The 14,590-nt window shown below is 48.9% G+C and overlaps 1 protein-coding gene across 1 annotated transcript; it reads left to right on the forward strand.

Annotated features, from left to right (window-relative positions):
- Positions 1-310: 310 nt before the first annotated feature.
- LOC129382540 (cytochrome P450 2J4-like) lies at positions 311-14,167 on the forward strand. Its single transcript, XM_072288924.1, has 8 exons — positions 311-1,583; positions 2,722-2,849; positions 7,008-7,359; positions 8,121-8,246; positions 8,346-8,446; positions 10,173-10,872; positions 12,068-12,255; positions 13,280-14,167. The coding sequence occupies exons 1-8, from the start codon at positions 1,363-1,365 to the stop codon at positions 13,468-13,470; spliced, it is 2,007 nt and encodes a 668-aa protein (XP_072145025.1). The 5' UTR covers positions 311-1,362; the 3' UTR covers positions 13,471-14,167.
- Positions 14,168-14,590: the final 423 nt, after the last annotated feature.

The following is a 14,590-nucleotide window of genomic DNA, read 5'->3' on the forward strand; positions in this document are numbered from 1 at the left end:
AAAGTAGAGATAAAGAAAGAAAGGAGCATAGACATACAATCATAGTTGGTCACTGTCGCCGCATACTGTCTCCGCACAGCACAGTATCACTTGCAGCACTATAAACTTCTGTTCAGGCTACAGCCGCTTCTCCAATTCTGTTGCCCTTAAAAACTGCAGCAGTGCCCTCGTCGCCCTCTGGTGCGATGGCTTGTGATGGCTTGTGATGGCGGCATTTTAAAATAAGTTCCTCTGTTAGAGGTCTTCGGTCAAAGCGCGCTATCGCGATTGCTAGCGATCGTCTCTGTAAATTGTAGCGAGGATAATTATAGTGGTCTGCGTAGCTCGCTGATAGTCATATGTGCAAATGTATGTGAATGACTATGTCGCGTTGCCGCTACTTCAGTTGTGGCATTTAGAAATTAGCCATCCGAACCAAGTGAACGCACGAGGGAGGAAATGGGCGAGGGAGGGCTTTTCACTTAAACGCGCGGTATATGCTAGATGTTTTGCGCAGATCTGAGATATACCTGTTTTTTCCTCTTCTTCTTTTCTATCTCATTCAACTACGTACTACTACACATCTGTGGCCTTTACAGGAGAGAGGGCAACGGAAGCAGCTAGCCGAGCAGAACACCGGAGTTAACTATTTACAGATATCCATCCGCTTGGACAGGTCGCGCACGTGGTTGACCTTGGCATCAAGTGCCGCGCTCGTGCTCGCTCGTGAAAAATATTTTTTTAAGATTAGGGGGACGCAAGGCCCGTTGGGGCCCCCTAATCTAATACTCTCTTCTAATGTCGCTAACGGAGCGAAGTTACCTGTACAAGTGCGCGGGAATCGAGGCTTATCACTAACATCGGCCATGGGAAGTCAACTGGTTGTTTGCGCGAATCCCAGTGATCTGCTTCTTTCTTTCTTTGTTTCTTTCTTTCTTTCTTTGTTTCTTTCTTTTCTTTGTTTCTTTCTTTCTTTCTTTTCCATAATGCTCGGCTACACAGCTGTGACTTTTGTGAGACAATAACAAACGGAAACGTATAACCCGAACACAACGCCGGAGCCGAGTTTTACTAACGCTTGCATAAGTAACTATATCCGCTCGCATACAGGTCGTGTACCTGGCTAAATTCCGCATCAAGTGCCGCACTCTATCCTCGCCCGTACAAGAACTTTCCTCCCTCCCCCCCTCGCTCCCAAACGTATCCTTCTATCTGTTTTCTAAACAGCGTTCAAAACCATCGACTCCGCTGAGCTCATTGATTATAATACAGGAATTGAACTAGTTAGCAGCGGCGTATATAGCCCGCGGGGTTCGTACCTCGCAGTCGACAACTCGTCAAACCTAAGTGATCACTGCGCCAAGAGTTGCTCCAGCTTCAATCATGCCGGAGGCGGTGACGTGGGAGATCGCGATAACGGCGCTGATCGTCGCAATTGCGGCACCGCTGCTGCAATACCTGTGGTTCTCGCTGCGGAGGATGTTTCGACCCGATCTGCCGCCCGGCCCGCGAGGCCTGCCTGTCCTGGGCTACCTGCCCTTCATGACCGAGCACGGACATCGGGACATCGAGACGCTGAAGCAGAAATACGGCAACGTGTTCGGGTATGTTTCGTTTCGTTTCGTTTCCCAAACACTGGCGTGTACCCACTACGGGGGATTGGCCAAGAAGCAGGCAGTTTTCCGTATGGTTAGAATTAGAGCAAAACTAGATTCGTACAGTGGAGCGTAGGTCTAAAGAACTGCAATTTAGAAGTGCAATGAAAATATTGTTAAGAGTTTTGATGAAATGAGCTAACATAAAGAAATAGAAATAACTCCTATAGCCAAAGTACGTTTTCTTGTTGTTGTTGTTGTTCTTCTTCTTCTTTAATGTTCGAACAGTCCATTTAGCCGCAGAAAACCGGAACACCGTTCCACACAAAAGAAAACTGGAACAACTTGATCACTTTTACTTAATCTGGCCACGGAGAGCGCAAAAGAAAGAAGAAAAAAAAAACACGTTATGGGGTTTTACGCGTGCAAAAACCCACGATCTGATTGTGAGGTACGCCGTATGTGAGGCTCCGGATTAATTTTGAACCCCTGGGGTTCTTTAATGAGCACGCAATACAGCGTTCTTGCGTCCCGCCCCCATCGGATTGCAGCCGCCGCGGCCAGGACCGAACCCGCGACCTCGTCCTCGCCAGCGCAGTTTGCGCAATGCCATATAGCTGCAGGGCTTCTGCGTCGGGTTGTCGATAGTACATTCGTGAGTACGTTCGGATCACGGAGAGTATACACTGCCTTTAACATTCCGGCCACAATTCGTAAACTGCAGTACGTGCCGTAAGGTATTTTATTAGAAAAGTGAATTAGTGATTTTTAATTAGTTGACAGTACGTTTTCACTTTTCGTGCGAGTAATGTCCGCCAGCCTAAATAATGCCGCTCAAATACTAGAATTACCTGCCCCAGGCGATCTTTAAAAATTCTGTACAGTCTAAAACTAGCAGCAACAACAACAGTAACAAAACACGCCGTAAGTAAAACCTTGTTATAACGAAGTTGAAGGAGGAGACGCAAATTCCTTCCTTATATCCATGATCGCACTTACTGCACTATGTACCTCTATGGGGATTTCAAGGTGAACTTAATTTATTTTGTTATATCCATTATTTCGTTATATCAAGTTTCGTTGGGTATCTGTCTTTTTCACTCCTGTGCTGCAACGTGTGACAAAGAGGCAAACGGTTTTTCTGTAGACTCCAGCTCGGTTCCCGGTACGTGGTCTTCTTGTGCGACTTCGGCTCCATAAAGGAGGCCTTTTGGAACGACGCCCTGCTCGACCGGGCCCATGAATTCCCCCTCAACGTCCGCGAGAAATCTCAAAGTAAGCAAGTTTGTCTCGGTTGTAGCAGATAGTACCTTGCACGCCAGTGTGGTTGCGATATAATGCCACTGTCACCCACTAGCATGTAACGAACATCGATAGCGGTTTCTTCAAAAAGCACCCTTGCCTCATGAGCAACAAGTAGTACATCCACAGCATATCGCGGCATTATCTGCCATTCACCCATCAACATCCAATGAACGCCCAATAAACATTGATCGTGGCAGTGGTGTTGCGGGCAAAGCCAGATGCGAGGTCTACGCCTCGGCGTCCCAATTCGTGTCGGGAAAGTGTGCCACCGCGAGTCCGTCAGTTGATGGCTCTCGCAGAAATGTGAGCAGATGGTTCGCGACATCTCCCGGCGCACTATCCGTGGACCGTCCAGGGAAAGCTTCACCTGCTTTTTCACGCCAGCGAGGAAACCCTTGTAGAGCCGTGGCGAATGAGGCGGATACGCGTCGTTTCAGTAACGAGGAGTTTATTTCTGTTCAAAGGGTAGAGAAATAAGCGGGCTCGCACAGCGCGCCGGAGGAGGAGGAGGAGGAGGAGGAAGTAAACTTTATTGCCCTAGAAAGAGTAATTCAGCGGTCGGGCCGGATGTCTTCATCTTCTATTGGTTGATGCCGATCTCCGGCCTGCATGGTTGGCGCCCCTATTGGCGAGAGCTTTACGAGAGAGAGAGAGAGAGGAGAAAAGAGGGACAAGGAGCGGAAAGAAGTGCGGTGCGTTGACCTAGTGCGAAAAAAATGCAGTAAATAATGTAATGAGAAAAGGGAGCTCGTGCAATAGTGACGTTCGGCACAGCGAGTCGGATCATGTGTCCGTGTGCCTGGTGTGTGGCTCTAGCCGCCGCCGGGATCTCAATATCCTTCCACTGGCCATGGCCTCACATGTCGGTGTAGCCGGTAACGAGGAGGCGGATACCTACGCAAAAGCTGCCCACCATGATGTACGTAGTCCCGGTTACCAGAGCGGTAGCGGCTTCGGACTACATGGTGCCTGCTCACCTCCATTCACCCGAACCCCCGAGTGGCTGGTGGCAGGGACCCAAAGCCGCTTCCAGAGACCGGCCTTAAATGTGGAAGGTGCACACTCGAATGAAATTTTCAATTGCATTCAAACTAATTCAAAATTGTCCTTAATTTTCCCGTTAATAGGCAACGCTTTCCTGTCAAACAAATGAAAATCGATCCTTGGAAGACTCATAGCCATGACTAAATGCTAGTTTCCCGTCGCTCTTTCTGGCTCCTTTTGGCCAACGTTGAGTTATTATCGCAGGATACGAAAAAGAGAAAGAGAGAGAGAGAGAGAGAGATGTAATGATAGTTTAGTGAATACTTAATAGCAGGGACGTCGAACGGAGATGCTTTCCTCTGCCCTGTACTGGGCTGAAAGGGAAAGGGAGAGAAAGAAAAAAGTAAAGAACGATGATCAATGATGGATAGGCATCCGCTGTCAGGTGCAGTACATGCGCACATATCCTCGTGAAGTTTTCAAGAGCAGAACCATGTATGCACAAATGGTATAACGTGTGCAGAAATACACAACGCACTGCATAAGTTTTGCAGGCGCGTCACTTCAGTGTCACACTCGGCGGGTTGACTTAGTAGATATATTATACGTTCTGTTGCTGAGCAGAAGGGCGTGCTTTCGATTCCGTGCTATAGATGCCTCAGTCATTCCATAAATTAAAGCTCTGTTTTAAAACAGCCGAGGTTGATGAAACAAAAGTAAGACTTGACACCAGGAACATTCTCCAAATTGAACATAAAAAAAAAAAAGAATCGTGGGCGAGTACAGTACAACGTGCAAGAAAGGAGATCGTGTCGTTCCTCTCTTTTTCTTTCTTTCTTTCATTTCTTTGGTATTCGGATTCCATGTTATGCTGCGATCGCGTAACGGCGAAGCACTTAACCGCGCGTTCTTCGTGCAGGCATGATTCTGGCCAACGGGCCGCGTTGGAAGGAACAGCGCCGGTTCACAATGAGGACGTTCAAGACACTGACCAGTACCACCAGAGTCCTTCAATCTGGTGCCACGCAGACTCTCGAGACGCATATACACGTGAGCTGTGGTTACGGCTGTCCCTCCGCCGACTTTCTCTTAGCGTCATGTCGTTGTCACTAAGAAAAAAAAAATTGCCGATACCATAAACAAATGCCTCTTAATCGTGATCGCATAGGCTGACGGCCATCTATTTGTGAGAGTCGCAGACGACCAGCAGACGATGATAGCCTCACCCACAATGACAAACGAAATCATATTTTCTTGCAAAAAAATAAGAGTTTTATATTAGAAATTTATAGAAATTTGATAAGTACTTTGAACACACCAGTGACAACTGGTGCGCTTGAGCTCACCCAACTGGACACGAATCTTTGGACCGAGTAGCAGCGATCATTGTAGATCGCGATCAAGAAATTCCATCTGGTTCGAGCACGATGGTGATCAAATGTGAACGTGTCACGCTGGTGTAACACACTAAAAAAGTCACTCTTACCGTGATAAGAGGCTTGGTATAGGCGAACGAGAACGCATAAAGAAATACAAATAAAGACGAAAGACGGTTGGCGGCGCGCTGAAGTTCACGCACCAGCTCACCGCGGCGCCATATATATTGATCGAATATCTGCTCGAGCCTAGTTAATTTTTTTTATTGGTAGAGGTGAACCACATTCTTTTTGAAAAAAAAAAGTGCTCTAGATTGAACTTTGCAAGTTTGAAAAGCCTTTACTAAGCCACAACGGCCCAAACGCGTAAAAAAGATATTTAAAATGCGTGATGTCACACTGAAAATAAATAAAATGCGAACTTTGGCTTTCAATTTTTCGACTACTAATCTATGTGTTACTACGAAATAAAGGAAACAGTGTTTTGAAAGAGCGCCGTATCATTCTCAAGGGATTCTGTGTTTCGTTTCTAGTACCCTTTAAAAGCACTTGGATTCAATACGATTTACCTAGCTCGCGCAATCCATTTAATGACCGCGACATTAGCTCTAATAATTGGCTCGTCACTGTCAGGGTATTTAGCTGCAGGAAGGTGTCCGTGATTTCACCGGGGGGCGGGCGGGGGGGGGGGGGGGGTGCTGTTCTGAGGCGTTATTGTCGACAATAGAAAATTCCACCACATTGTTAAATTCATCATCTTGTGAACTCCTATTGACCCACAGGACTGCTAAGGCCTTTCTGATTGGCTCAAAACGTCAGCACGGTGGAATTTGACAGTGTCCAGAATTAGTTACGCGGAAATCAGTGTCGCGAGTGTCGACGTATGCTCATAGCCCACAGCCCCAGGGGTGAATCTTCGCATGGCTGCCATTGGCTGTTCTTAAGCAGACTCTCGACGCTAGCGCCAAGGTCCCCTTCAGTTACGGCCCCAGCAGGAGGGCGATACTTTGGTAAAATGGCGGCGCACACGATTGCTTACGTTGTCATGGCAACAGGAACGGCGTCTGCGCGTGACACCTCCTCAGCCTAGCGCCCTTTGTTTTTTCTTTGTTTTTACTATGACGACCCGCTCCGCTCACTTTCGTTCCTTCCCCATGCCCCGCTCACCTTTACTTTTCCTTTCTTCTTGCCTGTTCGCGGCGCGTTTTTGTTTTTTTAATCGCGCACACGCGCTACGCCAGACCTTGCCATTGTGAACTGGGGCGTGTTGCGCCGTGGGTTCTTTATGTGTTTGCACGCACGCACTCTTATCCATATTTGAGTGTGCCAGAACATATATGAATTACACTTCCAACACAACAGATCTTTTGCCTCGTTTTATTGACCAACAACCACGCTGCAATTACGTCACAAACAGGCACAACCACAATGCAATCGTGTTGCAGCCCGAGTTCGTAGAGTACCTGATAGAGAGAGAGAGAGAGAGGGAACGTCGTTTACCTTGCACTCTCTCCCTCTTCGTGTCGCTGAAGTGTTGCGAGCCATCGGCGACTACGATACGTGGCACATGAACTTTGCATAACCGTCCGAAGTACCTGCATTCCAATTGCGGGCGCAGAACTGCTTATCGCAACTTAAGCGGAACTTGCGCTAACGCGGGTGAAATCGCGATCGCATCGCGTTGCCATCACGAAGAACGCACACGCTGATATCATAACCGTATCAGGAAAGCAAGCCACGCGAGCAAGTTAACTGCGTGTTTCACCAGGACCTTTTGTTTCACTGAACCGTCGCGGACGTGACCACTGCCGCATGCAGGACGAACTGTCGCACTTCGTTCGTGAGCTGGCGTCTCGCAAGGGCGAACCCGTGGTCATCTCCTCGTTGTTGGTGTCCAGCACGTCCAACGTCATCACGGCGCTGGTGTACGGACGGAGGTTCGAGTACGGCAGCCCCGAGCGTGTCGAGCTGGACGAGCTCGCCGATGGGATCCCGACGTTGGCGACACAGATTTCGTCCATCAACTTCTTCCCGTGGCTGCGCAGAGTGCTCTCCATCCTTCGCATAGGAGCATGCGGGCGGCTCAGGAGCGCCATGATACGAAGGGATCGCCTCTCAGAGTGAGTGGGCTGGCCGAGTAGCTCGAGTGCGGGGTTACGCGGGTCGACCAGACATTGTATACTTGCGATGGCAAGTTGTACGTCTTTGTATTGGTTCGTAAGATTGCTTGTCTGGAGACTTTTGTAGGTCATGTGCGCCTCCGAGATGGGTTATCGTGCGAAACTTTACTTGTGATTGCCAGTTAGGCTTAGTATTTGCATTGGTTAGTGAGGCGCCTTGTCTGAAGCTGCTTGTGTGTCACAGGTGCCTCCGAGATGTGTAATCGCGCAAAATTGTGCTTCTTAAGTGTTTTCACTGGTTCATGCCATCTTGACTGAAACCCTTGTAAGTCTATTGACCAAAAAAGAAAGATAAGCTGTGGGAGAAAACGCGAAGGTCGTCACCGATATTTCGGAGGCAACGAAAATAATTCGCAGACTGTCTGATAGATGGCACCACAATATTCGCTGCGGAAGATAAGAGCAAGATGGGAGCAAGCAAGGAGCATAGCTCTGCGCCTTGCTAGCGCAAGGTGGTCAGCATGTGCCTGAATTAAGCGCTCCTTGATTGACTAGAGAATATACATGTATGCCAGCTAGCATCACCGTACGCGTGGGTGATCTGAACTTACAAGTTCTTTCAGTTTCAGTTTTAGGCCATGAGTCTTTGATCTTGCCCGCTTAAAATTCCTCAAGTTGACAAGATTGGGTTTCACACTTTGTGATGCAGTGAAATGCTATTTAGAGACCCTCCTTGTGTTCCTTGTTTTCTCTCACTACAGGACCCTAATAGGCCATCACGAGAAAACCTATCAGGACGGCTTGGTTCGTGACTACATTGATGGTTTTCTCAGTGAGATGAGACGACCAGAGCAAGAAAAGAAGACTTTCACGCGTGAGTGTCCAGAGTAACTGCAATTCGATTAATATCGAGTTCAAGCCCCATTTCATATTCCCTGTCCAGCGGCATCGTCTTCCTGTGTCTTTGGCCCCTGCGCCATCTGCAGCGCACTTTTCAACGAACATGAACCCGTCCAACCTTCAGCCTCCTTCGGGGCGTCTCTACACCATGTGTTTGAGCAACGTGTAGTAGATTCAACACGCCGAGGTCAGCGTCCATCAGAATGTTGCACGAAGCTGCCCAGGAAACTGATACAACGTTTCCTTCGTTTTCCGTGCGTCTTTATCACCTTCGAGAATTCTTGCAGAATTCATTCGCTTTAGTGGCTACGGGCTTTGTTATGCATTGTGGATGACAAATTTCACATTTGTGAACCTTTCCATATGCACTCGGTGGTTGGAGAAATATTACGAATATTTCTCCACCCATTGTCTACATTCATTTTGCGAAACATGTCAAGCTGAAGCTAATTGGTTCCTCGTGATTGACTGCAGTCCCCTTCCTGACCAAGGAACAATTGACCAGATCCGTACTGACGTCGCCAAAACCCGTGACGTCACTGTCAGCTGGTGCGGGAACTTCAAAAGTTACGTCACGACCTGTCCTTGGTTCTTGAGTTTCTTTCTGGATGTTTCGCAATCCAAAAGCGCATTTTACTAATAACAGCTCACTCCACTATTCACAGTAAGTTTATCTCTTAAGCAATGGTAAAGAAAAAAGTAAGTCTGCCTATAGTAGTCAACTGGCCTTTTACAATAAAAAAGAAAGCCGCTTTTCCCGCAATAGGGTCATTGTAAGCCAGAAAAGACGCAAGAGCGAAGGACAGGTAGCGATGCTGCCTTGAAGTTCACGCAACAGTTTCCCGTGACGTCATGAATTTTGACGGCATCTGCTAGGATTTCGTTAATATTTTGTCTGTAAATGTGGAATACATTGTAATTCTAAAAAGAAAGGAAATGCCAGAGACTAAACTTAGCATGTTTCGATAACCTTTTATGAGCCGCGAGGCGGTCTGAATACAAAAAAAAAAAAAGAAAGAAAACGCTTTTACATCCGTGACGTAACACTGACGTACTCGGTGCTCGGGCTTCGGTGCGAAACTTAAAAAGAAAAGGTACATTGATCTCCGCTTTTCGCTTCCAGTAGTCAAACTATTAGCGCGAAATGAACCAAAATAGTATGGCGTGCCAAATAGTCTTTTGAAAGGACGCTTTATCACTCTTAACAAATTCAGTGTTTCTCTCTGAATGGATGGACGTTATGAGCGTCCCCTTTGGAACCGCGCGGTGGGTTGCGCCACCAAGCTCTTGTTATTATATTGCCTAATGTCCTACCTATGTTAAAAAGAACAAAAAAAAAAAGGAAAAAGAAAACTCGGTGCCCTCCCACTCTGTGAAGAAAGATGACCAGCGAAGCTGTGTATGTGAGCCCCTTAATGACGAACTGAACTTACGCCGCGGGTCGGCACGGCGTTGCAGCATCTTCGGGATCGGCCCACGTATGGGGAGTGTTTAACGCCTGCTTCACCTCCGCCGCAGGTCGGGTCGGCATTGCACTATCCTCGTCGATCGGCCCACGTATGGAGAGTGTTTAACGCTTGCTGCACCTCCGTCGCGTTTCGGCCCGGCATTGCACTATCCTCCGGATCGGCCCATGTATGGGGAGTGCTTAACGCTTGCGTCACCTCCGCCGCGAGTCGGGGCGGCCTTGCACTATATTCGGAATTGGCCCACGTATGGGTAGTGTTTAACGCCTGCTTCACCTCGGCCGCGGGTTGGGCCGGCATTGCACTCTCTTCGGGATCGGCCCAGGGTAGTGTTTAACGCCTGCTTCACCTCGGCCACGGGTTGGGCCGGCATTGCACTCTCGTCGGGATCGGCCCACGTATGGGGAGTGCTTAACGCCCGCTAAAGCTCCGCCGCGGGTCGGGCAGCCATTGCACTGTCTTCGGTATTAGCCCGCGCATGGGGAGTGTTTAACGCCTGCTTAACCTCCGCCGCGAGTCGGGACGGTATTACACCATCTTCGGTACCGGCGCACGTATGGAGAATGCTTAAAGCTTGCTTCACCTCCGGCGCGGGTCGGGACGGTATTGCACTAACTTCGAGATCGGCCCACGTATGGGGAGGGCTTGACGCGTGCTTCACCTCCGCCGCGGGTCGGCCCGGCATTACGCTGTCTCCTGGATTGGCCCACGTATGGGAGTTTATTTCTTACGACACGAAAATTTCCTTGGAGGGTAGAGGTACACAGCTTCGCTGTGAAAAAAAAAAGCACACAATGAATTCCCATAACGAAACTTTCCGAACCCCTATTATGAACGCCTCTTTTAAACGCCCTCTGTCCTCTACCACGGGCTTTGTTGCAGACGAAGTGCTTACGTGCAACGCGTCATCCTTCTTCGGTGCCGGGAGCGAGACAGTGCGCTCCGCGATAGAGTGGCTGCTACTGATGTGCGCTGCCAAGCCGGAGATGCAGAATCGCATCCGGGCCGAGATCGACGTCGTGCTCGGTCAACGCGGTCAAGGTTCTCGCGTGCTGTGGGAAGATCGCAGCAGGATGCCGTACACCCAGGCCTTCATCTGGGAGATGACGCGCTGCGAGCCGATCAACCCTTTCGGCCTCATGCGATGGTGAGCTCGCAAAACGAGGACGTCCCTGCTTTGCGCTGTTCTTAGTGGGGCTGGGGAGAGACGCTCTTCCGGCTGACTTCGTCTTTCTCTTCGTCAAGACCTCCTCCTCCTCGTCCTCCTGCTATTGGTCCAATTTGAGAACGCCGCCGCATGCGTTCAGACTCGTTTACGTTGTGGGTCTCTCCGTGAAGAATGTGGTCGAGATACCTGCTGTTGCGGCTAGGGCGGCATTCAGGGCAAGGAATCCACAAAGTCCATCGACTGCTACGTCAGATTGCAGAAAATGAAAGAAAAAGGGTTTTATTTGCTTAGTTACACGGCTTTAGTTACTGAAACTCACTTCGTGCAGGAGCAAGTTAAACGCCCAAGTTCACATCAGGACCATCTCACCTCACTCTCGAAGAGTCTCCGCTTTAATACCGTCGTCTTCCCTAGGCGAGTCGACTAGGGAATCTGAAGACTGTCCAGCAGCAAATCATAATCGTTGACTCCGTTGCGATACCACGCCCATGCGGTTGTTGCGACCATGCATGGTCGCAACAACCCGCAGTATCTCCGCCTCCGGAGAGACTGGTTTGGAATCTGTGGAAAGAAAGCAAACGGCGACCCCCTGTTCGTCGTCGTTGTCCCCCTCCTTTTGATCCTTTGCTCAGGCTTCCAGGTAATCGTGAAGTGAGTGCCTTTCGTGGGATCCTTCAACAATCGGCGTCCACGCTGCGTTGACGTCCGGATCGCAGGGGTGTTTGTTTGACACGTGGCAAACGTCCAATTAACGCCTTTGCGGTGTTGAAACGTAACACCGTACGTAGGATAACGAACAGGTGTAAGGTTACTGCCACCAAGACAACCTACAGCCCAGTTACCTTACAGATTGATGTCAGTACATATGCTCGGTAGGTTGGATCAAAAGTGTATATGAGTTTTTTTTTTTCACTTAACGAGATCATAACTGCGCTTACAAATTGTATCCGTGTCCTTGTGCGGTGTGTATCTTTTTGGATTTACGCCGTAATTACCTATAATACCTTCCAGTATGTGCATGGAAAGGGCTTGCGAGCTCATTCTGTCGCGTTTACAACATCTAAGTCGTAGCGCTACCTGTGATATAGCTTGACGCATTCTACTTTAGGTCTCAGTAACGCTAAACAACTTTTTTGTTGTTGCCTGATGTGATCTCTCCGCGCTATCGCCGCAGTGCCAGCGAGGACACGAAAGTAAGCGGCTACGCCATTCCACGAGGCAGCGTCGTGGTCCCATCGCTGAGGTCCATCTTCTACGACACATCCTTCTGGAAAGACCCAGAAGTTTTCCGGCCTGAGCGCTTCTTGGTCGAAGGAGGGACTCGAGCCAGCAAACCTGAGAGACTGATCGCCTTCTCATGCGGTGAGAGTGTGGTCTTCCTTCGTACTTTATTGCCGCAGCGTTTCAAAAGACAGTACCATGACGCTACAGATCAAAACAAGGCAAAGGAGACACAGGTAGATGCTCGTGGTGGAATAGGAGTAAAGGAGAGGGAGCGAAGGTAGATATCGGCGAACACAAGAAGCCTCAGGCTCGAACCATTGCATTTCCAAGAGGAACATGTCTTCCTCCTCTCCTCCCCCTCCCCGCCTTGCCCATGAGGCGAGTAACCTAAGCGCGCTCACGATGGAGTGAGATAAGGGCTGGGTTTACCCAGCACGGTATCAAGCTAATACGCAACCGGTAATATGCATGCGTCAAGCTGAGCACCTCCATGTCCAGGTATGGCATAGCTGATACGTACTGCATGTAGCGTGGACATATACGTCTCAGTAAAAGCAAACGTGAGTGATGATGATAAATGACGATGATGTCTATTGGCATACCTTTGAAACGAGGCGTCGACAAATAGGTGGCTAGCCTAGTAACAGCGCTAGTAGTTACATCAATAAGGAGCAGCGCCGTCAACTAGCAACGTTAGGGTGTCTCAATACGTTCCCTCTCCTACCGGGGTGGAGAACCGCAGCTCTAGGTGGTGGCATCTGGTGACACTGTGCTCAATCAATGCTAAACTGAAGGTGAACTTTTGTTACAGTAGCCAACTGCACAATGCCTAAACGCTTTGCAGCGCCATAATCAACACTAATTTGTATCGTTGCTCTCTAAGGCAAAGTGTTGTGCGTAGCACATGAGTGTTCTTACCGCGTTATGTTGGTCGCAACGTGGTCAGGTGTCGCTACGAGTGCTGCCGTTGCCGGATATGTATTCTGGTATATACTACTGCACACGTATCCGCTAGTGCGTCTCCGGTATGCTAAAGCTCCATTATCAGGTAGTCAGGTTCATCGTATTGCTTGACGCAAAAAAATGGAATGCAACAGCATATCTCGCACTCTTGAAGCCAGAGAAACAAAATATTCTTATTGAAAACGTCGCTTCCTTACAGGCAAGCGTTCTTGTCCCGGGGAGACGATCGCCAACATGGAGACGTTCATCTTTCTTACCACCATCCTGCAGCACTTCATCATCGAGGTGCCTCCCAGTGGTCCGACCCTTGCTTTCGACGAAGTGTTGACCATATCGCTTAGGCCCCGATCGCAGGAATTAGTTTTCCGCGCGCGACAAATGCGCGGTTGAAAACACCTTTAAAGCTCCTCTAACAAGTGGTTTTGCAGAGTACGTGAATCATACGCGCTCCGAGACGCCGCTTGGAATTCCTGCGAACCCTCCGTTACCGCTCTGTGGTTATGATGATGATGATGTTTTAATGGCATCCCCTTGGAAATGGGGCGGTGAAAAATAGTCACCTAGGCTGCTTGATTTAATCAGTTATGCAATACATGTTCTTTATCTAGCGTATTTGTGTACATCTCCCTTAATATTTTTTTTTCATTCACAATCTACCTTGTACCGCTAGCCATGACTGTAAGAGACCCGGCCGTATCAATCTCTTCCCTGCTTTTTTTTTTTCAACAATACTCTAACCGTCTGTCGCTTATCTTGACTGCTGACCGGATGATGCTTCCGCCCAATTTAAACCCTAGCGCTTCTGGAAAGTGTACGTTACCTACGGTTCTCTCTGGGTGAATCTCTTCGCATTCCATTAGGATGTGCTGAGTGGTCTCCAGAGTTTAGCTGCAGTATGCATGGATGGATGGATGGGTAGATGGATGTTATGAACGTCGCCTTTCGAACGGGGCGGTGGGTTGCGCCGCCAAGCTCTTGTTATTTTATTGCCTAATGTCCTACCTACCTACCTACCTAGAAGAAAAAGAAAAAGAAAAGGAAACAAAAAGAAAACGGTGAATTCCCATAACCAAAGTTTCTGAACCCCTATCGCGAACTTCCTTTTTGTATGCCTCCGTTGTTTGTCATTTCCCTGCTTTTCTTCCACCAATCCTCCAAATGCCGCTTACTAATCTCTATAGTGGGCATGTTTACTTTCCACCTGCTCTCGCTGCACCCAAGGGCTTCAAGGAGGCCAGTGATTACTAAATCGACCGCTGGACCCATATCTTCACATTCTAATACAACATGCTCCATCGTTTCCCTAGCTTTACCGCAGCAAGCACATGCTTCTTCTTCCTTCTTCTATCTCGATTTATAAGTGCGTGTTCTCGCTTTATCTCTGCGTTGCTGTCGCAGCTGGCCGTCGATAGGAACCGGATACCAACGACGGCTGCAGGGGTCGCGGCGAGGGGGAAGCGCGATCGGCGCCCCGCGGCGCTCTCTGTTTTACAAATAGATCTCCGTTAAC

The sequence above is a fragment of the Dermacentor andersoni genome, chromosome 6, assembly GCF_023375885.2.
Source record: "Dermacentor andersoni chromosome 6, qqDerAnde1_hic_scaffold, whole genome shotgun sequence".
Taxonomy (NCBI): domain Eukaryota; kingdom Metazoa; phylum Arthropoda; class Arachnida; order Ixodida; family Ixodidae; genus Dermacentor; species Dermacentor andersoni.